The 26,845-nt window shown below is 42.5% G+C and overlaps 1 protein-coding gene across 1 annotated transcript in view; it reads right to left on the bottom strand.

Moving 5' to 3' along the window:
* Positions 1-26,845, bottom strand: part of LOC125453258 (high-affinity choline transporter 1-like) — an 87,401-nt gene that overhangs the window by 45,507 nt on the left and 15,049 nt on the right. Inside the window, exon 3 of the mRNA XM_048532582.1 lies at positions 13,949-14,104. Coding sequence (XP_048388539.1) covers positions 13,949-14,104 — 156 coding nt within the window. The remainder of the gene's footprint in view (positions 1-13,948; positions 14,105-26,845) is intronic.

Genomic DNA, 26,845 nt, shown 5'->3' with positions numbered 1-26,845 from the left:
TAAATACAATGGCTACAAGAACAGGTCAGAGGCTAGTAACACTGTAGCAAGTAGCTCACCACCTGACATCCCAGAGCCTGTCCGTCATTTGTAAGGCATAGGCAAGAGTTGTGATGGGATTATGATCATCAGCGTTCCCTAGATGTAGCTCCAACAACACTCCAGCTTGACACTATATGGGATAACGCAGCTCACTCATTTGGCATCAGATCCACACAGAAACATTCACTTCCTCCTTCACTGATGCTCAATAACAGCAGTGTGTGCCCATTAATAAGATGCTCTGTCGTAACTCACCTAGTCTCCTTAGGCAGCAGCCTCCAAATCCATGACCTCTACCATCTGGATGGACAGAACAGCCGGTACATTGTGCCACATCAACAGCAAGTTCACCTCCAAGCCACTCAACATCTTGGAAATATATTGTTCAGTATTGCTTGGTCAAAGTTCCTGGAATCCGTCCTCCCCAAAAGCATTGTGGGTCTACCCACAGCACACAGGCTGCAGCAGTTCAAGAATATTGCTAAAATTTTGATCTCCTTGTAGTACACTCATTGTTGTCGTATCAAAACTGAAAACTATCAATGTTTCTGCTGTTTTAAATATGATTTTTAATGTGAAGTTCGGTTTTCTTTTCCCAAAGACTTCTTCATGGAGTTGAATTGAAGATATTCTCTAGCTAAGATGACTGAAGGATGCCCAAACATCTGTAGATAGGAACTTTTCAAAATGGTTTCATTCATTAATTTTCAATGATTTTTTTTGACCATATCAAAATGGTCCATCTCAATGTCATTCATTCCAATGTTTTTCTGTGTGTAAGGTATTTTCACAGCACATTTGACATCACATGATTAGATTAGTGCATTTTTTACTTTACCAATTTTTTGTACTTTCATGAGTACAACCAATAAAACAGCTTAGGTGTTGAATGAAGCTTGAATGTGTTATCCAAATTGTCAAAAATAATCAAAATTTCACTAATCTTACTGATGAGAGGCTGTGATAATTCAAATTATAAGAAGGATTTTTAAAATAATTTTTCAATCCATTTTTTTAAACATGTTCCTGAAATATTTTCAATTTGCTGTTAAATTAAAAAAAATCAAATCAAGAGTTCACAATTTTGCAAATTCATTTTTAGAAGTAAGCTGTGTTCCTCAAAGTTTTGATTTCATCTGAAAATCTAGTCCCTGTCCCTTCAGTCAAGGGACAAAACATGCCCGACAATTGGCTCAGATTCAATTTTCTCTTTGGAACTGCTAGTGGGCATTTCCTGCTCTCACTGCTTTTTTTTTCTTTTTTTCTTCTGTTACTGTGTTTTAAAAAAATAGTTTCTTTGACTTTCCAGCTTTTTTCTGGTGGTTTCACTGGAGGATTTTCTTTTCAGGGATGTTTCCTCAAATGTATGCTGTTCCCCTGTGTTTTATTTTGCCTGGATGCTGGCTGGTTTCAAAGATGTAACAATTTTTTGGGGGGATGGGGGGGGTGAAACAAAAGGGTTTTTGAATTTTTCTCTTCTCTGGGCAATCTCAGGTCTGCATTTTGGTCTCCACTGCTGCCACAATTTTCCAGGTGGTAAATTCAATGCCTTTCTTTAACAGTGATAATGGGAACTGCAGATGCTGTAGAACCCAAGATAACAAAAGTGTGGAGCTGGATGAACACAGCAGGCCAAGCAGCATCTCAGGAGCACAAAAGCTGACGTTTCGGGAAGGGTCTAGGCCCGAAACATCAGCTTTTGTGCTCCTGAGATGCTGCTTGGCCTGCTGTGTTCACCCAGCTCCACACTTTGTTATCCGCCTTTCTTTATCATGTGGTTCAATGCCACTTTATGGGTTTGTGTTTGAGAAGGACTAGTCCTGATGAAGGGAAAGCCAAATACATTCTTCAGGCTTACACTTCAAAGTAACATATTATAAGGCATTAATGTTAAATACTGTGAAATATAGTAGAAGTCTCTGACATATAGTTATGTTCGAAAAATGACTACCATCTTCATGTCTATGTGCTCTGAACTTCTTCCATAGTGGAGAGTTCTAAAGTGTAAAGGTGAAGTCATCTTCCAGAGCTTTCATAGCCTATCATTTAGACCTATTTTACATATCTCAATCATTTACCACAATTATTACCACAATAAAGGCCCTTTGTGTTTTTCTCTGAGCACTTGCCAGTTGCTCAACTCCCAATTCCTCCTCTGTCAGCCGCATAAAGATCATCATTCACTTCTGAGGAGACACATCAGAATTGAAACGTTAACTATTTCTCTCCCCACAGATGCTGCAGACAATGTGGTGTTTCTCCTGTATTTTCTGTCATTATGACGATTACATAGTTTGCACTAACTGCCTCCTCCATCACTGGTTTCCCCTGGTTGCAGTGTGTTACAAGTTACACTGACAATCCTTCAGGAATTACCTATCATTGGCTTGCAGAGTTAGTCAACTGAAAAGGTTTTTACTCCATCAACCTGTGACCAGATTTTAGAGGCTTGTGTCAGATACCCTGGGAGCAGCCATGACACATACATTATAGAAAGTTCACAGTTACCTGCCACCTTCCAACATCCCTGGGCCTTAATTTGTTGCTTGTGGGCAAGGAATACTCTTTCCAAACATGTCTGATGAAAACTTTGTGAGACACAGAACAGAGATGCAATGATGGCTATTTTTTCCACCAGAGCCATTGTGGAATCAACCACTGGCTTCCTTAATATAACAGGAATTGCTGGCAAAGCTCAGCAGGTCTGGCAGCATCTGTGAAGAAAAGAAATCGGAGTTAATATATCGGGTCGGATGACCCTTCCTCTGTTCTGACTAGATTCCTGAAGCCTTACACTTGGCAGAGGTCAATAATTCAGCAATGGCATGACTACCAATGTGCACAGATCTCTGCATTAGAACTAGTCACAAGATTCAGATTACACCCACAGTATTGAGAATGAAACAGCCTCCTCTTCAAAGACAGAGGAGAATGAAAGAGTGACACCACCTGTGAGCAGGTAGAGAACCACCTCAATTATGTAGCTGGCAGGGAGTGAACATCAGATATCCAATCACAAATACCTGGCTACTTGCAAAGGTTTATAAGATCCACAAACAGCTCAAGTTGTGTGAAGTCAGCATGGAGCATGGTGCTACACTGTGAAGGAACAGAAGTCGGTTCAGGCTAATGTATAACTTACCAACAGAGTATGAAGAATAAAGCTCCGAAGATGATGTGCTGATGCTGAGTGGCAGCAATCATAGCAAGATCACCAAGTTGTCAGCCATGAACAACCAAGACTAACCCGTACCTCTCCAAATGTGTATGCAAACCAATTCAGGAAGAGTTGTCAAACTGCCAAAATGGTCAATCAAAATCTAAAATTATTAATCCTGTTAATTCAGTTTTCTGATGTCAGTACAGTTATGAATTGACAGCTGGTCCACCCATGTTGATGCAATGGTCAGGAAAGTACAATACTTCTACTTCTTCAGGCGGCTAAGGAAATTCTGCATGCATGAAAAGAATTTTACCAATTTTTATAGATGCACCACAGAAAACATTCTATCCAGATGCATCACAGCTTGGTATGGCAACTGCTGTGCCCAGGACTATAAAAAACAAGCCAGGCCATCGTACAAGCCAATTTTCCATTCTGAGGAAGAGTCACCAGACCCAAAACATTAACTCGGTTTTTTCCTTCACAGATGCTGCCAGACCTGCTGAGCCTTTCCAGCAACTTTGTTTATGTTTTCAACTTACCATCCATTGACTCCATCTACACTTCTTGCTGCCTTCGAAAGACAGCCAACATCAAAGACTCTTTCCACCCTAGTTATAATCTCTTCCAACCTCTTCTATCAGGCAGAAGGTACAAAAGCTAAACACATGTACCAACAGATTCAAGGACAGCTTCTTACCTGCTGTTATTAGATTTCTAAAAGGACATTTTAAATTTAATGCTGATTTCGCTCTTTGTGCACTTTCTCTGCCATCATAACAATGTATTCCTCACTTTGTTCTATTACACTAATGCACTTTCAATGGTATGATCTGCCTGTACCATAAAATAAAACTTTTCACTGTACCTAGGTACATATTATAATAAGAAATCAAATCCAAATCAAATCAAAATCAAATCACATCCTTATGTCCAATGATGTGCATGTGTTTGGGATTTCTTTTCTTTGAAAAGAGGGAGATAATATGTGATATTCCTTTGCGGGGTATGGTCATGGTGTCAGCACCGGTCATGGCACATAAAATGTCTCAGTTTCCACCTTACTTGTCTCTGTTCACTTGCTACATGATCTGCTGAGGGAAGTATGCTACTGTACAACTGAATTGTCTAGTTTGAGCCAAGATGAGCAAAAGTGTGCGACTGTAGTGTATGTAGGCAAATACCAGGAGTTGTCATAAAGTTCACCAAACTCTTCCATATTTTGTGGCTTATTTCTCATTTCTATGGACATAAAGAAAGGATCCAAGTGTGATAGTTGCAAATCAGCATTATATCTTACTGCATCACATCAGCAATAAGATAAGTAGGTATGGATTGACTATGTGGAAATGGATTGGAGAACTGATAGTGGTAATGTGGGATCAGGAAAGATGATGAAGTGTCCCTCCGATGGTGAATAGGAGGTTCAGAAACCGGAAAGGGTTGGTAGTTTGGGAGGTTGAGGTAGGTGACAGCTTGTTGAATGGACAGACTACAACTCACTATTTCATGCAGAATATAATTCTTGGTAAGAGTGCAATGGCAGAATTCAAGCAAGTGGTGACCCTGTGAGGGTGAGATATTGGAGAGAAAATGATGACACTTAGCCTTGAAGCACAGAAGATAAATTGACTTTCTTCCTTCACTGCCAGGCATCTCCTTTAACCTGAGACACTGCACTGACCCAAGTCTTTATTTTAGACCAGGCTGCCTGAGATTGGCTGTTTTGGCCTTCTTTTGCTGGTCAGCTGGAAAAAGAATGGACTTCCTCTCCACTGTTCCATTCTCACAGAATCTCACAGTCCACATCCACAAAGCAAGGAGCTAACCTGCCATTCTTGGCCATTTTCTTAACTGTAATACTCAAACTTCAGAGATTGTGAAAGCTGGTATCTAATGTGAAGTGGAACGCCAGTTAAAATATTATACCAGCCTCATGAACATTGGCATAAACAAGTACTTCAGCCTCTTCTACCACTCAATTCCACTGAAATAAATGAAAATAAGTAAATGAAAATAAGAGTGAAAAGTTGTGTGAGAAAGTCAGCATGAGCCATGGCGGACTGGCTACCTGAATGTCACTTTGTCAAAAAAAAGGTAAAATTCAACTCTGAGCCCTTTTGAATCTGCCTCCACACTCTCACATGTTGTGCAATCCAAATCTTAACATTTTCTGTGTAAAATTGTATTTCTTTATGTTGATACTAGTTATTTTGCCAATCATTTTAGGATCAGTTTGTTTCTCTTTAACCTGTCTAGATTCTTTGTGATGTTAGACGCACTAATGTATTCTCTCTCAACTTTCTCTTCCATAAGCCTAGCTTCTTTAATCTATCCTCAAGGTAAGCCTGTCATCCTTGGAACATTCTCATAAATCTCTTCTGCACCGTCGCACAAGCCATCTCATAATTCCAAAAATGCAAAGTTCAGAATTAGACAAAAGACTCCAGTTGAGTTGGAATCAATGTATAAGAATGTTTTATCATACTTTCCAGCTTTTATATGCTATTTTTGAAATCTATTATCCTCATGCCTTTAGCCACTTTAGCTGCACTGTCTTCTTCAATTAATTACTTACATGCTCAGATCTTTTGAAGAAAATTTGAGTATTCATCCATGAATAGAATAAAATAGGGATGGCCTTATGTATTTTCGTACAATGTAGATGAAATTGGAACACAACTTCAAATTAAAGCATAACAGATAAGAGCATACATTCACACTTGGAAAGAAAAAGATAGTACTGATGTCTTGAAGTTCTTCACGCAAAGGCCCTGATCAACAGGTGGAATTCTGGGCAGGACTGTGGAAGCAAGCACCCAGGAAACATTTAAGAAACAAATGGATCATTTGACGGGCCTGATAGGTTTTACGGGATGAATGAACAAAGATGAGCCAAATGACCTTTCTTATTGCATCTTTCTAATGAATAATTAACTTTACATTTAATGAAATCTTTGCTCTTGGCACCCTGAATATGTACGATTTGGAATAGCTTTCTTCCTCTGCTGCTGATCAGGCTGCTAATAATGCCCACTCCTTTCACATCTAATATGGAAAAGAAATCTTTCAGTCAACCCCTCCACATTCTAGTGAAGCTGTGAAATTCAATTAACTTGTCTTAATTTTTTTTCACATTCTATCTACTCCCTGAGCAATAAGCTTTTCTGACCACTCCTTTATATTTACATGTGATACAATATGTTGCTCCAAATTACACTGTGAAAGGCATTTAGCTCTCTGGATAACTAGCAATATAAATAGCCATCAAACAATCCTTACTGATATTCTTTGTTGCTCCAATTACCTGCTCTTATTTTCTTTCATTAATTGATACCATTTTATCTATTCCTGGTGGCTCTAATTCTTACACCTTTGCATTGATTTGGTATTGTGCTATGGTTCGAAAGCTGGCATTATTTTTTTTAAGTTTTGTCTATCGTAGCTGGCATTTCAGACAAATAATCTGAACTAATAATCAGCTAATTTGATCTATGTTTAACAATTGTAAACCCACTGCAATATATCAGAATTATAAAAGGGCTTCAATGAAAAACTTCAATTTTTATTTTCATGTTCCACATCGCATTATTTCCTATTTTCTTACAACAAAAGATTCTCACCATAGAAGCATAAAATTGTAGATGTTTCTAGTAGAGCAGCAAACCATTGATACCGTTACATGCTCAGATCTTTGATACCATTAGGTATCAATGTGGACTTCACCAGCTTCGAAATCTCCCCTTCCCCCACCGCATCCCTAAACCAGCCCAATTCGTCCCCTCCCCCCACTGCACCACACAACCAGCCCAGCTCTTCCCCTCCACCCACTGCATCCCAAAACCAGTCCAACCTGTCTCTGCCTCTCTAACCTGTTCTTCCTCTCACCCATCCCTTCCTCCCATCCCAAGCCGCACCCCCATCTCCTACCTACTAACCTCATCCCACCTTCTTGACCTGTCCGTCTTCCCTGGACTGACCTATCCCCTCCCTACCTCCCCACCTATACTCTCTCCACCTATCTTCTTTTCTCTCCATCTTCGGTCCGCCTCCCCCTCTCTCCCTATTTATTCCAGAACCCTCACCCCATCCCCCTCTCTGATGAAGGGTCTAGGCCCGAAACGTCAGCTTTTGTGCTCCTGAGATGATGCTTGGCCTGCTGTGTTCATCCAGCCTCATATTTTATGATCAGTCCACCTGATCTTACTTTCTAGCAACTTAGTTGTAAGAAACAACACATCAAGTGCATTCTCAAGTATTAAACATGATGACATTTTCCGCCTTCTCCAACCTTTCATGGGACCTCTAGGCCTGTATGACCCTTTTGTTGACAAAAATGTCTCCTTAGCTGTTTAATAATCCTTCCACCAGTTATTTTAGAATCTGTATCCTATGCTAAGGGAAATAAACCCTTCCTTTAAACTCCACTAGGTCAGTCAGTTTGATAAACCTCAATTAATTGTCTCTTCCAACTCCTGTCTTATAAAGTAAACAATCCCAGCCTTCCCACTTTTTCCTCATTGTTTAAAATTCAAGTTTCTGTGCAACGTACTCAAACCTCCTCTGCAATCCCTCACAATGGATTGTATCCTTCCTGTAATGCAGTGACTGGAACTGTTTTCAGTAATCTGACTGTAACCTAATTAATGTTTTATAATCAAATCTAACTTCTCATCTCCTACATTTTAAGACTCAACCTCAATGAAGGCAAATATCCCATATCCCTTCCTAACTATTTTCACCACCTGATCAGCCATTTTCAGGGTCCCATTCACAAATATTCCAAGGTCCCTAAGCTCATAGAATCAGAGTTTTACAGCAACAAAAGAGCCCATTCTGTCTGTGCTATTCATTGAGCATCAATGTACTCTTGTTCACCATTCCAGCACTTGGTCTGTAACTTTGAATGCCAAAGTATAGATGAGGTGAAGTTACATCTAAATACTTATTAAAAGTTGTGCTGGTTCCCATCTCCACCACTCTTACTGGCAGCAAGTTCCAAATTCCCACCATCCTGTGGATTTAAAAAAAAACTCTTGAATTTTCCTCTAAAGCTTCCTGGCCTTTATCTTAAATCTATGCCCCTTAGTTATTGATTCTTCTTTGAAAGGGAAAAAAAATTCCTCCTATCTTTGTCCATCATGTGTACACCTCAGTCAGCTCCCCCTTCAGCCTTCTCGTCTCTGCATGAAGAAAAACAATCCTAGCCCATCTTGTAACTTTTCACAGCTGAAATACTCCAACTTGTGCAACATCCTGGTGAATCTCTTCTGTACCATTGCAAGTACAATGAGATCCTTCCGATAGCATTGTGATCAGAACTGTACACTAACATTATATACAGTTCCAACATAACATCCCACTCTTGCATACAATGCCTTGGCTAATGAAGACAAATAGCCCATATGCCTTCTTAACCACCTTATCTACCTATCATGTATTCAAAGATCTGTGAACATGCACACTAAAGTCCCTGTGATCCTTTGTATTTTCTAGGGTTCTACTATCCGTTACGTAATCTCTTGCCTTGTTAGTCCTCCCAAAATGAATCACTGTTTGCCATGGCTCTGTCCTACTCATCTCTGCTATCATGGAGTCTGAACCAGTCCTCCTTACTATTTATCACACCATCAATTTTCATGCCACCTGCCAATTTACTAATTTAGTCTCTTACATTCATGCTCAGATCATTAATATACACTACAAACAGCAAGGGACTCAGCACCAAACTCTGTAATATATATCATTGCACATAGGCTTTCAACGACAGAAGCAATCTTTGATCATTACCTTTTATCACCAAGTCAATTTTGGATCCAATTTGCCAAGATGCTCTAGATCCCATGGTCTCTTTACCCTCTTGACCAGTTTCCCCACATGACACCTTGTCAAATGCCACATTGAAGTCCATGTAGACTCCAATTACAATCCTTATCCACACATCTAGTCATCTCCTTGAAAAGCTCACTCAACCTGTTAGCCATAATCTCCTCATGACTGAACTGTGCTGACAATCCTTGATCAGCCCTTACCTGTGCAAATAGAGAGGAATTCTGTTCCTCAGAATTTTCCCCATAATTTCTCTAACCTAATATTGTTACCATGTTAGCTGTCCTCTAATCTTAAGATACCCTCTCCTGTATTGTGTGAAGATTTGAAAATTAATATCTGGTCCCCTGAAATCTCTTCTCTTACCTCCCAGAGCAGCTTGGGATACATTTCAAATTGATCTAGTGACGTATCAAATTTTATACCCATTATATTCCATCCCTCCCAGTTATAAATTTGTTCAAGTATATAACATTTCTCTTCCCAGTTTAACTACCTACATTACTCTTCTCCATTGTGATTAGAAGTGTAAAGTACTGTTTTAAAACCTCACCTATATCTTCTGGATCCACCCACAGTTTGCCACTTTAGTCCCTAATAGGGACTCTTTCTCTGGTTATTTTCTTGCTTGTGCTCTACTTATGAAATGTAACATATTTATACAGTAACTTTGGATTTTCATTGATGTTAACCACCAATTTTTTTCAAGCTCCCTCTTCATTTTCCTTTTCTTTCAGTAACCCCCTGCACTTTCAATATGCCTTCAGGACTCCTGGTCTCCTGCGCCCTCAGTATCCATATTGCGTTGCTTAATAATGATCCTTTATACTTTTTCCACCACTTAAAATGTAAACCACAGCCTATTTTTCCCTTCTTAAGATCATTACATCACATTTATACAGACTGAACTGCATTTACCACATTTTTGCTTACTTGACCAGTCCACTGCTTTTCCTACACAATCAACTCTACCATTTGAAAATTTCTTCATCAGGTATCCTACATAGATTTCTAAATCATTTTTACATATACCACAAAAAACAATGGATCTAGTACTGAAACTTGTGAAACAACACAGGGAACAGTCTTCCAGTCAAGAATCACCAATTAATCATTATTCTTTGCTTTCTGCACCAGGACCCATTTTTGATCCAAACTTTCTCATTCTCTTGAATCTCATGGCCATCTCAAGTGAATTTCCCTTTTTATTCCTCTTCCATCATATTTCTTATGGTTATGTATAATTTCTACTTGTCCATAAGAGAAAATTGTCATTTTCTACATTACAACACTTCAAAATACTTCACTTATTTATGAAGCACTTTTGGAAAGCCTGAAGCCACAGAAGTCTTCATATAAATGCAAATTTTACTTTTCTTATATCTATTACATTTGGTGAAGAATCTTCCTCAATATTTCTGATTCTACCACAATTATAAACATCAAGCTAAGCAATACCATCTGATTGTCTGTTTTCTAAACATCATGTCTTGATTCTTCAATATTCATAATCATTAAATTCAAAAACTGTGTCAATAAATGTGTTTGCCATTTTCCTTCAGTTTGTATAATCTAAATTCATCTTGCGGTGTAACGATTGCCATTATGGTTTCTATTTACCACAGGGAAGTTATCCAAGCACTTTTCAGTTCATCAAGAAATGAGAAATTGAAATAATTAGAGATGATTTTGCCTAGATACAAGCACATTTAACACTCCAACAAAGCATCCAAAATGTGCATGCACACTGGTGAATTAAAATGTGCCAGATACCGTGTTGATGAGGCAGTTAGCACACGTGGAGTAAATGTCCACTGAATGTCTGCAAAGTAGTCAGATCATGACATGATCAGTGGCTTGACATCAATACATAGTTTGGAGTTCAATGTCCTGATATACTCCCTCTCAACCTCACACACACAACATTTGTTCAGAAACAGAGAAGACCATCCCACACACCCAAGCCTCTGCTCACTTCTGTACTCCGTAAGGTGCACTATTTAAAAGGACATCTGACTAGTTGCCAGTTGACTTTGTCTTGCTTTTGCTATGATTCTACAAGAGTTTGGTGCTTTCTACAGTTACTTAACTATTAAAGATATAGAGTAAATGATGAGGCAGATAGTAAAGGAACTTTTGTTAACTTTGTGTCTTCTACATAAACTGATTGCTCCCAGTTGCTAAATGCAATAGTAAGCATTTCACATGGAATGCAGCATGACTTAGAGAATAAGCAGAGGCCTGCAGCAGAAAACAGGATGAGTGGAGAAGATCACTCAGCAGGAGGACCTACCTGTATGGAATGTTCAGGGAGCAATTTTCCTGCCTTGGGATTTTGACCCGTAGACAATGAAGGAGCAGTGATATGGTTCCAAGCCAGAATAATGAGTGGCTTGGAGAAAACTTGAAGGTTGTGGTATTCCTATGCATCTGCTGCCTTTGTCTTTCTAGGTGCTGGATGTTGCAGCTTTGCAAGATTCTGGCCAAAAGACTTCAGTGAGTAGTTGCAGTACTTGTAGATTGTACCATCTGCTGCCACTATGATGGGCATTGATGGAGTGATTTTTAAGATGTGCATGGGGTGCCCAGCAAATGTTCTATTTTATACTGGACGTGAAGCTTTGTGAAAGTATTGTTAGAGCTGTTCTCCGTTTGGGCAAATAGAAAGTACTCCAGCTTGCTCCTGTCATGTGACTTGTAGATGGTGGACAGGCAATGTGTATGGTTGAAGAGCCTCGAGCCTCTGACCTGCCCTTGCAGCAATGTATTTATATATGAATATTGATGGGGCATATTCAGTAATGACAGGGCAATTGAATGTCAAGGGGAAATGGTTAGATTCCCTCTCATTAGAAATCGTCATTTGCCTGGCACTTGTGGAACACAAATTATCCTTGTCATTTATCAGCCAAAGACTGAATATTATCCAGGCCTTTGCTGCAATGGGACATGGACTGCTTCAGTACCTGAGGAATCGCAAATGTTGTTGAACACAGGCCCTTGATGATTTTAGATTGGCGAACGCCTCCATTTCCAACCTTATGATTAAGGGAAGGTCATTAATGACACAGTCAGACCCAGGACACTATCTGGAGGAATTCCTGTCGAGGTGCCCTTTGGCTTAGATAGTTGTCTACCAACAACCGCACTCACCTCTGTTAGTATTAGGTATGACCAAACGATGAAGAGATTTCCCTAAATTCCCATTGTTTTCCATTTTCAAGGGCTCCTTGATGCCACTTTGTTGAAAGCAGCCTCAATATCAAGAACAATCATTATCACAATATCCCTGCAGTTCAGTTCCGTGTTTTAAAAGAAGTTGTTCTGAGGCCAAGTGCCCCAGGTGGAATCCAAATTAAGCATCCATGACTAAGTTAAAGCTGAGTGAACTTCACCTGAAAGCAATGCTGATGACACCTTCCACCATTTTATTGTTTATTGGAAGTGAAGTACTGGTAGTAAATACCAGTGGTCATGGGTCAGTTAGCTCAGTTAACTGATCAGTTGGTTTGCAATTTAGAATGACAAGGGTTCAATTCTTGTACTAGTTAAGCCAGCCTTGAAGGTCCCTTATTCTCAACATCTCCCCTCTCCTGAGGCATGGTGACCCTCAGATTAAAACACCAGTTACTTGTCACTATGAAGACTTTATTTTGTGCGGTGGTACTGAGACCACTCAAATTTGTTCTGCTGTTTAATTCAAAGACCTCGTCTCCTTTTTTTTATGAGTTTTCACTCTCTTTTTCTAAGATTTAAACAAAACATCCATGGAGTTCAAATATCATAATTTTTCTACATGATCTAATTTTTGTAGAATCTTAACATTTTGATTCCGCAGTCTTTGTTTTCTCTCATAAAATAAAAATTTACAAGTTTATTGGTATCTATTTATTATTTCATGAATTACCTCATCACCTCAATTCTTTTCAACCTTAGCTTTCCATTCACCTTATTTATATATTTTTAAAAACTAACTGTTAGAATTGATGGAATTATTGTGCTCCATGCCTGTTGATTGTAAAAGTCATGGTGAAAGGTTCATGCAGTACCAACTTGGTTCATTCTGCTGTGCAAGAATCAGTTGGTAGCACTCTCATCTTTTCAGTCTGAAAGTAGAAGATTCAAACCCCTGTACAGGAGTGAAGCATATATAACTTGATTGACTTACAATATGTGATTCCACTGTTGTGTGTCACCTCTGTCAGAGGTGTTATCTTTCAAGTGGGTGATACTTTGTCCACCAGGGCTAGGCCATCTCTTTGCCAGAACTATCCAGTAATCCTACTTGCTTGCTTTATTCCCCACAGCCTTCCATTTTGTTTAATTTCCCTTCAGATATTTAATCAATTCTCTTTTGATTTTCGTTGTCGAGTCAGCATCCACCACCCTTTTTGGAAGCCCATCGCAGCTCTAAGCAACTGTGCAAGGAAGGCTTCCTCATGTCACCTCTGATTCTTCTGAATCACCTCAAACCCGTCTTGAGGTTTCTAACATTGGAAGCTGTTGGTTCCTATCGTAAATCATTCACAAATTTGAACACATCTATCCAATCTACTCTTAACCACCTGTCTGCAAAGGAGTCATACAAGCTGTGAACTTTTGAGACTGTCTGGGTGAGTTGTGCTTGCTAGGAGAGAGAGGATGAGTGAATGAATGGTGAGAGGATGAGGGAAATGAATGAGTGTCCAGTTTTGGTGTTGCAGAACTTTTAGCCATTGATTTTTCACACTACGATAATTATATTGCAGATGTTGCAGCTAAACTCGAGTCCTAATTTGTGTGAAAGTAGAATGTCATTGCAGTATTTTCCTGTCTGCTTCAAAACTAAATCAGTAGCTTTCCTTAGAACTATTTCTTCATTATTTACAGAATATAATTAAGAAAAGTTTTAGAATTAATGCCATATTTTCTCACCAAGAGCAGATAGAACGGATGCAGACCAGAACAGCTCTCCCATAACAGCAGGGATAAACATCAGGCTACCGATACTTCCACCATAGGTTTCCTGAAAGGGGTCCAACATAGTCACATACCTTCTTGAACGCATTGTTTTAGCGAAAAACAAACCGCCTGTAAAAATGTTATTAAAGGACCAATTTGTTACATACAATTCTTTTATTTGTAATGGCAATTACTGGCAGTGCTACATTGTAAAAATATTTGTGATGCAAACTGTTATGAAGTAAACAAATTATTGTGTTGTCGATGATAAGACACTATTGGTAATGTTGTTAACACTTGGATATAACCTGAGGAAAGCAAAATAGGAGAATAAATTGTGGGAGAATACAAAGATTCTGTAAATGGATCATAGATAAGCCCAATGAATTTGCAAAAAGCCAGCTGGTGGAGTATAAATTGGGACAATGTGAGGTGATCTTATAGAAACTTATGTTTCTGAATGAGCTCATCAGGGTAGATAGTGAGAAGATATTTTCCGTCATGGGAAATTGTAGAACGATGGGACAGAATCTAAAAAATAAAGAGTATCCTATTTGGTGGTTCATGAGGAGGAATTTCTTCTGAGAAGGTGATTAGTCTTTGAAATTATCCTCCACAGAGAAAAGTGTAGATTAGGTCATTGAATATATTCATAGCAAAATTGGACAGAACTTGATAAACAGGAGAGTTAAAAGGAGTCGGCAGAAACGTTGACTTAAGATCATTGTTGTGTTGAATGGTGGATCAGATTAGATGGGCTGAATGGACTATTTCTGTTCTTGCGCCTAAGGATTTCATGATGTGATGCACAGCCATATTGAAAAATAAAATATTGTTCTATGGATCTTTCAGGACTGACTAGCTGAAATTGCCTACATAAAACAGGAACGATTCCTCTTTGAGTTTTGAAAGTTTTGGGTAGAAGGTGAGGAAGGACTTTTAAAACAAATGTTATCCAATGTCCATTACAAGTAGAAAAGATTTAAGTTGAAGTTTGGTATATGAGGCTTTAAATCGTCATGTGATAATAAAATACCTTACATAGAAACGCATACTTAAAATTAAATTGCTTCATATGAAAGTACGACATACTGCATTGTTGTTTTACTCAGTAACTTCATTCCTTTCTATGTGTCTCATTTTGCTAAGGGTCATTAAAATATAACCTTCGAATACCAGAAATGTTTTATGGCATCTAAAGGTCATAATGCTGCAAATGAATAAACATATTGTCAGTAAATTATGTTGGAGAGGAAGCATCATATTTTAAGATATTTGACTGACATCATAAATCATTCAATTTATATGAAAATATTTCTTTCTGAAACTTCATTACAAAAGATTAAACTTACAGAACATACCTATTTTGGGAATGCCAATCAAGTCTAATTGAAACATTAGTCTTGGGGCTGTTTTTCAATTTCAATATCATCTTGAGTTCTTTCACCCTTGTATTCGAGTAAACATTATCAATGTTATATTGGAATTGTTCTGTTGGAGCATGACCAGTTGAATTTAGATGCCAGGACTTGACACTTAGAAGTGAATTAGTAGGTTAACTGGCAGTTAACCCGACCAACCTTCCAATGGTGAAAAGCAAAGGAAGGTGAAACTTCAACTAACCTTTGCTTTTTGCCTAGCTGAAACAAAAGAGTGAACTTGGAGTAATCCATAATGCAAATGAAATGTAAAAGGTGAGTACTCGCATTGCTAGCTTTGTGCTGACTAATTTTAGAATATGTCAGTCAACAAGCTAATAAAATCGCAATTATTATGAGAAGGGTATTGTGGCACAGTTTATTATGTACCAATAAGGAACATTACGAAATGGATACAATTTTTCTAAAAAGCTTTTCTTTATTTGTTCTTGCGATGTGCAAATCAGATTGAATGGTCCCCAGGATTTTAACCTAATCATAAAGAAGGAAGGAGGATATATTTTCAAGTCATGGTGGTGCCGCTCATCATCAAAATAAAATGAAGTAATCCCATCTCTGCACATGGTGTCAGGCTATGACTGGGATTGTGCAAACAGCTGCCCACTGCCACGTTTGTCATTGGTGATAGTGCCACTGGGCTATGGATGTGTCGGAAGGAGTTAGCAAATTCACCTTTTGGATTTTACATACTCCACACTTGCAAACAGGGAGTGTACAGTAAAGTAAAGTAATATGGAAGACTCAAGAACCAACTTGGCACAGAGTTTTGCACAGAACTCAGATCCTATGCATAGTGATGGCCAACCTCCATGTAATGAATTTGTTGCGCCAGCTGTGATGCAGTATCTGATGGTCAATGCCTCTGTGTTGCAATGGAAGCTAACAGAAATCCCTCAAAGCTGGAATGCTGCAGGGGAAGCTCAGACTATAAAGCAGCTTAGTTTGTTATCATAAACACACAGAGAGCCACCATCATGTCTGCGGGTATCAGTGTCGGAGCAGTTCAGCATTTTATCCTCCAGCAGATTAAAACAATTGCTACCGAGGGAATGGCAGTGGTTCTACCACACTGCCCGAGTTGTTGTTTCCCAGTCATCGAACCTAATCTCAGAGATAATGGGAACTGCAGATGCTGGAGAATCCAAGATAACAAAGTGTGGAGCTGGATGAACACAGCAGGCCAAGCTGCATCTCAGGAGCACAAAAGCTGACGTTTCGGGCCTAGACCCTTCATCAGAGAGGGGGTTGGGGAGAGGGAGCTGGAATAAATAGGGAGAGAGGGGGAGGCGGACCGAAGATGGAGAGTAAAGAAGATAGGTGGAGAGGAGAGTTTAGGTGGGGAGGTAGGGAGGGGATAGGTCAGTCCGGGGAAGACGGACAGGTCAAGGAGGTGGGATGAGGTTAGTAGGTAGGAGATGGAGGTGCGGCCTGGGGTGGGAGGAGTGGATAGGTGAGAGGAAGAACAGGTTAGGGAAGCGGAGACAGGCTGGGTTGTTTTTGGGATGCAGTGGGGTGAGGGGACAAGCTGGGCTGGTCCTAACCCCCCCCCACCTTGATCATGACCCCACTCCCGAGCACCAACACCATCCATGACCTTATCACCTCAGGGGGCCTCCCACCCACAGCCTCCAACCTTATTGTTCCCCAACCCTGCACGGCCCATTTCTATCTCCTTCCCAAAATCCACAAACCTGCCTGCCCTGGTCGACCCATTGTCTCAGCCTGTTCCTGCCCCACCAAACTCATCTCCACCTATCTGGACTCCATTTTCTCCTCTTTGGTCCAGGAACTCCCTACCTACATTTGTGACACCACCCACGCCCTCCACCTCCTCCAGGACTTCCAATTCCCTAGCCCCCAACACCTCATTTGCACCATGGATGTCCAGTCCCTATACACCTGTATTCCTCATGCAGATGGCCTCAAGGCCCTCCGCTTCTTCCTGTCCCACAGGCCCGACCTCTCCCCCACCACCGACACCGTCATCCGCCTAGCTGAACTCGTCCTCACCCTCAACAACTTCTCTTTTGATTCCTCCCACTTCCTACAGACTAAGGGCGTGGCCATGGGCCCAACCTATGCCTGTGTCTTTGTAGATTACGTGGAACAGTCTCTCTTCCACATCTACACAGGCCCCAAACCCCACCTCTTCCTCCGTTACATTGATGACTGTATCGGCGCCACCTCTTGCTTCCCAGAGGATCTCAAACAGTTCATCCACTTCACCAACACCTTCCACCCCAAACTCATGTTCACCTGGGCCATCTCCAACACATCCCTCACTTTCCTGGACCTCTCAGTCTCCATCCCAGGTAACCAGCTAGAAACTGATGTCTATTTCAAGCCCACTGACTCCCACAGCTACCTAGAATACACCTCCTCCCACCCACCATCCTGCAAAAATTCCATCCCCTATTCCCAGTTCCTCCGCCTCCGCCGCATCTGCTCCCAGGATGAGGCATTCCACTCCCGCACATCCCAGATGTCCAAGTTCTTCAAGGACCGCAACTTTCCCCCCACAGTGGTCGAGGACGCCCTTGACCGCGTCTCCCGCATTTCCCGCAACACATCCCTCACACCCCGCCCCCGCCACAACCGCCCAAAGAGGATCCCCCTCGTTCTCACATACCACCCCACCAACCTCCGGATACAACACATTATCCTCCGACACTTCCGCCATCTACAATCCGACCCCACCATCCAAGACATTTTTCCATCCCCACCCTTGTCTGCCTTCCGGAGAGACCACTCTCTCCATGACTCCCTTGTTCGCTCCACACTCCTCTCCAACCCCACCACATCCGGCACCTTCCCCTGCAACCGCAGGAAGTGCTACACTTGCTCCCATACCTCCTCCCTCACCCCCATCCCAGGCCCCAAGATGACATTCCACATTAAGCAGATGTTCACCTGAACATTTGCCGATGTGGTATACTGTATCCATTGTAGCCAGTGTGGCTTCCTCTACATTGGGGAAACCAAGCGGAGGCTTGGGGACTGCTTTGCAGAACACCTCCACTCGGTTCGCAATAAACAACTGCACCTCCCAGTCGCGAATCATTTTAACTCCCCCTCCCATTCCTCAGATGATATGTCCATCATGGACCTCCTGCAGTGCCACAGTGATGCCATCCGAAGGTTGCAAGAACAGCAACTCATATTCCACTTGGGAACCCTGCAGCCCAATGGTATCAATGTGGGCTTCACAAGCTTCAAAATCTCCCCTTCCCCCACTGCATCCCAAAACCAGCCCAGCTCGTCCCCTCCCCCCACTGCATCCCATAAAACCAGCCCAGCTCGTCCCCGCCTCCCTAACCTGTTTTTTTGTCTACCCTATCCCCCCCCCCACCTCAAGCCGCACCTCGATCTCCATTTCCCACCTACTAACCTCATCCCACCTCCTTGACCTGTCCGTCTTCCCTGGACTGACCTAGCCCTTCCCTACCTCCCCACCTATACTCTCTCCACCTATCTTCTTTTCTTTCCATCTTCGGTCCGCCTCCCCCTCTCTCCCTATTTATTCCAGAACCCTCTCCCCATCCCCCTCTCTGATGAAGGCTCTAGGCCCGAAATGTCAGCTTTTGTGCTCCTGAGATGCTGTTTGGCCTGCTGTGTTCATCCAGCTTCACACTTTGTTATCTAACCTAATATGCTGCTGCTAGGCAAACATGGGACAAAGTGTAGCTAGGACTCCTACACTCTGGGTTAGTCAAGGTTGTCTGGCAAAGTCACATGCAGGCTACCCCCATGATTGGGAACGCACCACCCCTGCAACCATTGGCGTAGCATGGCTAGGAACACTAGAGCAGGTGAACACACCCAGGAAACATAGAGTCATAGAGGCAAAGAGATGTACAGCAAGGAAGCAGACTCTTCAGTCCGACTTGTCCATGCTGACCAGATATCGTAAATTAATCCAGTCCCATTTTCCAGCATTTGGCCCATATACCACTGAACCCTTCCTATTCATATATCTTTCAAATGTTGTAATTCTACCCGCCTCTACCACTTCCTCTGGCAGCTTATTCCATACAAGCATTGCCCTCTGCATGAAAAGGTTGCCCCTCAGGCCCCTTTTAAATCTTTCCTCTCTCATCTTAAATCCAAGTCCTTTAGTTTTGGATGCCCCCAGCCCAGGGAAAAGTCCTTGTCTATTTACCCTATCCATGCCCCTCATGGTTTTATAAACCTCTACTCAGTCTTCGCCGCTCCAGGGAAAGTAGGTGCAACATATGCAGCATGTCCCTTTAGCTCAAACTCTCCATTCACGAAGGCATCGCATAAAGAATGAATAACTGGCTTTTATGAAATAAAAATCTCTGGTTTGTTTGATAAAAGCAGGTTGGATTTGTTGTTTAGCAGTGCCTTTTGTTTCAATATTGTGGCCAAGTGCACTCCATGCTGACTCACTGTAGAGGGAAGGTAATGTGTGGGAGTGTTGAAAGGGGAATTAGTACCAGGGTATTATTAATTAATCATGCACTCGTGGGCCATCCAGGTAGAAAGAAGATTGCTGGTTTTCTACTCATGTATCTCAAATATGCTCACAAATGTGCACCAGATTCATAAGCCAGGTAGCTAGTGAATAGTCTCAATTGCCCAAGGGCCATGCACTGATTTGACATAGTGAATGAAGTATTCATAGTGAACATGACTGCTGCCAGAATCCCAATGAGCATAGAAGAGTTGCAAATTGAAGGAATGGAATGTTTTGTGGATTTTGTATGGCTTTGCACTTGGATGCAGTGTCCAAAAAGCTATGTGTGTGTACTCAATGTCACTCTACACTGTAGGAAAGCCCTCTTACTTGGGGTGAAGTCTGAATCTGTTTGGTCAGCAAGAACATATTGTCCTCCTTTCTCTTGGTATGAAAAAGGGCCATCAGCTTCTTTATTTAGCACTGAACACACATAAAAGGAACAAGAGTAGGCCTCTTAGCACTTCACGCCTGCTCCATCATTCAGTAAGATCCTGGTTAATCTGATTTTAATATCAAATGTACATTCCTGCAAACCCCAATGATGTTTCATCCCCTTGGTAATCAAGAACCTATCTGCCTCTGCCTGAAAGGTAATTAAAGATTCTGCCTTTTGAGAAAGGGAATTTCAAAACTCTCAACCCTTAGTCCTTTCTCCTCATCTGTTTTAATTGTGTAACTCCTTATTTTTCTAATGTGACCCATTTAGATTCTTCAATAGAAGACTGGGGGGGTTGGCTAATTTGGTATTATTTAAGAAAGGCTGTAAGTAAAAGCCAGGGAAATACATATCCAAGAGCTTGATGTAAGTGGTGGATAAACTGTTGGAGCAGGTTCTGATAGACAGGATTTACACGCATTTGGAAAGGCAAGGACTGATTAGAGATAATGGGAACTGCAGATGCTGGAGAATCCAAGATAACAAAGTATGGATGAACATAGCAGGCCAAGCAGCATCTCAGGAGCACAAAAGCTGACGTTTCGGCCTAGAACCTTCATCAGAGAGGGGGATGGGGTGAGGGTTCTGGAATAAATAGGGAGAGTGAGGGAGGCGGACCGAAGATGGAGAGAAAAGAAGATAGGTGGAGAAGAGAGTATAGGTGGAGGAGGTGGGGAGGGGATAGGTCAGCCTGGGGAGGACGGACATTTCAAGGAGGTGGGAAGAGGTCAGTAGGTGGGAAATGGAGGTGCGGCTTGAGGTGGGAGGAGGGGATAGGTGAGAGGAAGAACAGGTTAGGGAGGCGGGGATGAGCTGGGCTGGTTTTGGGATGCAGTATACTGTAGTATACTGTATCCACTGTACCCAGTGTGGCTTTCTCTACATTGGGGAAACCAAGTGGAGGCTTGGGGACCTCTTTGCAGAACACCTCCGCTCGATTCGCAATAAACAATTGCACCTCTCAGTTGCGAGCCATTTTAATTCCCCCACCCATTCCTCAGATGACATGTCCATCATGGGCCTCCTGCAGAGCCACAATGATGCCACCCAAAGGTTGCAGGAACAGCAACTCATATTCCACTTGGGAACTCTGCAGCCCAATGGTATCAAAGTGGACTTCACAATCTTCAAAATCTCCCCCTCTCCCACTGCATCCCAAAACCAGCCCAGCTTGTCCCCGCCTCCCTAACCTGTTCTTTCTCTCACCTATCCCCTCCTCCCACCTCAAGCCGCACCTCCATTTCCCACCTACTAACCTCATCCCACCTCCTTGACCTGTCTGTCCTCCCCGGACTGACCTATCCCCTCCCCACCTCCCCACCTATACTCTCCTCTCCACCTATTTCTTTTCTCTCCATCTTCGGTCCGCCTCCCCCTCTCTCCCTATTTATTCCAGAACCCTCACCCCATCCCCCTCTCTGATGAAGGGTCTAGGCCCGAAACGTCAGCTTTTGTGCTCCTGAGATGCTGCTGGGCCTGCTGTGTTCATCCAGCTTCACACTTTGTTATCTTATGACTGATATGGGATAGTTAGCATGGTTTTGTACATGGAAAATGGTGTCTCACAAACTTGATTGAGATTTTTGAAAAGGAAACAAATAAGAGAGATAAAGGCACAATGATAGACCTTGTCTATATGGACTTCAGCAAGGCAATCAACAAGGTTCCACGCAGTAGACTGGGCAGTAAGTTTAGACCCCACCACCCAAGACATTTTTCCATCCCCACCCTTGTCTGCTTTCCGGAGAGACCACTCTCTCCGTGACTCCCTTGTTCACTCCACACTGCCCTCCAACCCCACCACACCCGGCACCTTCCCCTGCAACCACAGGAAATGCTACACTTGCCCCCACACCTCCTCCCTCACCCCCATCCCAGGCCCCAAGATGACATTCCACATTAAGCAGAGGTTCACCTGCACATCTGCCAATGTGGTATACTGCATCCACTGTACCCGGTGTGGCTTCCTCTACATTGGGGAAACCAAGCGGAGGCTTGGGGACCGCTTTGCAGAACACCTCCGCTCGGTTCGCAATAAACAACTGCACCTCCCAGTCACAAGCCATTTCCACTCCCCCTCCCATTCTTTAGACGACATGTCCATCATGGGCCTCCTGCAGTGCCACATTGATGTGACCCGAAGGTTGCAGGAACAGCAACTCATATTCCGCTTGGGAACCCTGCAGCCCAATGGTATCAATGTGGACTTCACCAGCTTCAAAATCTCCCCTTCCCCCACCGTATCCCAAAACCAGCCCAGTTAGTCCCCTCCCCCCGACTGTACCACACAACCAGCCCAGCTCTTCCCCTCCACCCACTGCATCCCAAAACCAGTCCAGCCTTTCTCTGCCTCCCTAACCTGTTCTTCCTCTCACCCATCTCTTCCTCCCACGCCAAGCCGTACCTCCATCTTCTACCTACTAACCTCATCCCACCTCCTTGACCTGTCCGTCTTCCCTGGACTGAACTATCCCCTCCCTACCTCCCCACCTATACTCTCCTCTCCACCTATCTTCTTTCCTCTCCGTCTTTGGTCTGCCTCCCTCTCTCTCCCTATTTATTCCAGAACCCTCACCCCATCCCCCTCTCTGATGAAGAGTCTAGGCCCGAAACGTCAGCTTTTGTGCTCCTGAGATACTGCTGGGTCTGCTGTGTTCATCCAGCCTCACATTTTATTAAGTAAGTTTCGATTACCTGGAATCCAGGGAGTGCTAGCCAATGCTCACAAAATTGGCTTGACAACAGGAGACAGAGAGTAGTGGTAGAGGGCTGCTTTTCGACCTGGAGGTTTGCCACAAGAATCAGTGCTGGATCCACTGCTTTTCATCATCTTTCTAAATGACTTGAAAGTTTTTGAGAAGATCTGTGACTCGAGCTGTGGATGAGGTTGTAGACTTGCTCGCTGAGCCGGAGTGTTTGGTTGAAGATGTTTTGTCACTCTGCTGGGTAACATCGTCAGTGCGCCTCTGGTGAAGTATTGGTTTCTGTCCCATTCGTTATTTATTTGCCTCGGTTTTCTGGGTGGTTGGCATCATTTCAAGTTTTGTTTTTCAGTGGTTTGTGTATCACATCCATGTCAATGAGTTAGTTGATGGAGTTCTGGTTGGAATGCCAGGTGTCCAGGAATTCCCAGGTATGTTTCTGGCTTGTGCTATTATGGATGTGTTGTCCCAGTCGGATTTGTGTCCTTCTTTGTCCATGTGTATTGAGACCAGTGACAATTGGTCATGTCTCTTGGTGACTAGTTGGTGTTCATTTTATCAGTGCTCTTATTGTCAGTTTTCTTCCAGTTTGGCTTATGTAATGTTTCTCACAGTCCTTGCATGGTATTTTGTATATTACATGGGTTTTACTGGTTGCGGGAATGGGATCCTTTATGAACAAAAACAAAGTTGCTGGGAAAGCTCAGCAGGTCTGGCAGCATCAGTGAAGGAGAAAACACAGTTAACGTTTTGGTTCCAGTGACCCTTCCTCCGAACTTTATGTTTGTCAGTAGCTGTTGCAGGGTGGGTGTTGGTTTGTGGGCTACCCTGATACCTAGGGATCTGAAGTAGTCTTGTGGTCATCTCTCATATGCCTCTGATGTACAGGAGGGTGCCTAGTGTGTCTGGCCATGTTAAGTCTTCTTGTTATGTTCTGTCAGAGTGGTAATGGCAGATGGTGCTTTTTGGGTATCCATTCCTTTTAAAAACTCTGTATAAGTGCTGTGCTTAGTGCAGTTCCGGGTTGCTGCTCATTGTGTAGTGTGTTGTGCCTCATTTGAATAATGTCCTGATGCAGGTCTGTATTCAAACACAATGAAGGACATAAATTTGACAGGGACAATATATCCATAATTGCATGAGCCAAACTGAGACATGCCAAGGAATCCCTGGAGGCCTGGTATTCCAACTGGAACTCCACCAACAAGTACATTAATCTGGACCAATGTGCACACCACTGAAAACAAAACTGGAAGTGACACCAACCAGCAAACCAAGGCATATAAATAATAAGCAGGACAGAATACCAATGCTTCATAGGAGGCGCACTGACGACGTCACCTAGCAGGATGACAACGTGTCTACAACCAAACACACTGGCTGGGCAAGCAAGTCTTCAACCTCAAATGATTTGAATGAAATTAGATTCCCTACAGTGTGGAAACAGGCCCTTTGGCCCAACAAGTCCACACTGCCCCTTGAAGCATCCCACCCAGACCCATCCCCCTATAACCCACACACCCCTGAACACTACAGGCGATTTAGCAAGACCGATCCACCTAGCCTGCACTTATACAGAGTTTTTAAAAGGAATGGATACCCAAAAAGCATCTTTGGACTGTGAGAGGAAACGGGAGCACCCGAAGGAAACCCATGCAGACTTGGGGAGAATGTGCAAACTCTACACAGATAGTTACCCACGGCTGGAATTGGACCCCGGCCCCTGGCGCTGTGAGGCTGTGGTGCTAACCACTGAGCCACCGTGCCGCCCCGGGAGGCATGGTTAGACAGTTTGCAGATGACACCAAAATTGGTGGTGTAGTGGGCAGTGAAAATCATCTCAGAGTACAATGAGACCTTGATCCTCTGGACAATTGGGTCGAGGAATGGCAGATAGAGTTTAATTTGGATAAATTTGGTAAGACAAATAAGGGCAGGACTTACATAGTTAATGGTAGGGTCCTGGGAGTTTTGTCAAACAGAGAGACCAAGGAGTTCTGGTACATAGTTCCTTGACAGTGACACCACAGGTAGACAGGGCGGTAAAGAAGGAATTTGGCATGATTGCCTTTATTGGTCAGTGCATCGAGAATAGGAGTTCGGATGTCATGTAGTGGTGTATGGGACATTGGTGAGGCCACTTACAGAACAATGTGTACAGTCCTGCAACAGGAAGGATGTTATTAATCTTAAAAGGGTGCCAAAGACATTTGATGAGACTGGTGGATTTGAACCATAGAGAGAGGCTGAATAGGCCGGGACTGCTTTCCACGCAGCATCAGAGGCTGAAGGCTGACTTCATAGAGATTTATAATATCATGACGGGCATGGATAGGGTGAATAGTCAAGGTCTTTTTCCCAGGGTAGGGGAGTTCAAAACGAAAGGGCATAGGTTTAAGATGCAATGTGAAAAATTTAAATGGAATCTAAGGGGTAACTTTTTCATGCAGAGGATGGTGCGTGTATGGAATGAGCTGTCAGAGGAAGTGGTGGAGGCTGGTACAATTTCAACATTTAAAAGATATCTGGATGGGTACATAAATAGGAAGGGCTTAGAAGGATATGGGTAAAATGCTGGCAAATGGGACTACATTAATTTTGGATATCCGGTTGGCATGGTCAGAACCAAAGGCTCTGTTTCCATGGGGTACAATTCTATGGTTCTATGACTTGTGCATGAACTAACCACCTCTGGTTGAGTTGGAGTGCTGCTAGCAATCCCTCTTCCTACAATATAAAGGGTTATTTACATCCTTATTTATATATAGATTTTTATTGCCATGTGTACAGGAGTACAGTGAAAAGTAATGTTGCTACACAAGGTACCATCTTAGGTACCAAGGCACCAAAACCTAGGCACAACGTGAAACAGTCAAGAATTGAGCATCACTTCATAGAATAAGTAGAAAAATAGAGAAATGAGGTAATAGCTAACATTAAAGTATTTCTTAATTAAACTCATAAAACAAAGGAATAAGTCTATTTGAAGAATGAACCACAAATATATCTCAACAGGAGAGATTCTGGTTATAGAAAACAGGACGTGATTATTGTATCTCAGTAACTACATTCTTAGGCATTTTAGTTATTAGTAACGAGGGGTAAGCAAGACCAGTGAATCTTTCACCATTTCAGAATCCCACTCAGAGCCTGAACTGTCCAATACTCTCCCCAGTGACTGTGTTGGCTCCCACATTAATTCTTACATATTCGTTCCTTTATAAAACTGTTGCTGATAGCTTTCATCACCTTTCCTCCTCCTTAACTGTGAAAAACCTGTTCTCCTCTGTTCATTCTGTCTGCCATGCAGACCAGTAGTGGAATGATAACTGCAGCTTTCCAGCAGTTGCTGGTATTATACCAGAGTGGACAGAGCTTAATCTTAAATCCTAGTCTAACACTTTCATATCCATTCACTTACGTAACAACCTCAATCAATGTAACTTTTTACCTCAATTCTTTAGGGTCTTTGTCAGACCACCCTTGAAGAATTGAAGAATTGTGTGCAATTTAATGTTTCCTTATGCATGGAAGAGTATTCTGGCTTTGGAGGGTGTGCAACAAAGGTTTACTGGACTGCTCTTTAGGATGGCAGGACTTGTACCTAGCGAAACTGGACCAGAAAGAACTATATTCATTGGCATTTGGAAGAATTGAGGGGGACGTTGGGATGGTTGAGGGGTCTGTTCCTGATGACCAGTGAGTCCAAAACCAGGGGACACAGCTTATAGAAACAGGGTAGGCTATTTCAGGCTGAGATGAGGAGAAATGTCTTCACTCAGAGATAGTGATAAGCCCGTGGAGCTCTCTGCC

The sequence above is a fragment of the Stegostoma tigrinum genome, chromosome 6, assembly GCF_030684315.1.
Source record: "Stegostoma tigrinum isolate sSteTig4 chromosome 6, sSteTig4.hap1, whole genome shotgun sequence".
Lineage (NCBI taxonomy): Eukaryota > Metazoa > Chordata > Chondrichthyes > Orectolobiformes > Stegostomatidae > Stegostoma > Stegostoma tigrinum.
This window is presented reverse-complemented; position numbering and strand designations above follow the sequence as displayed.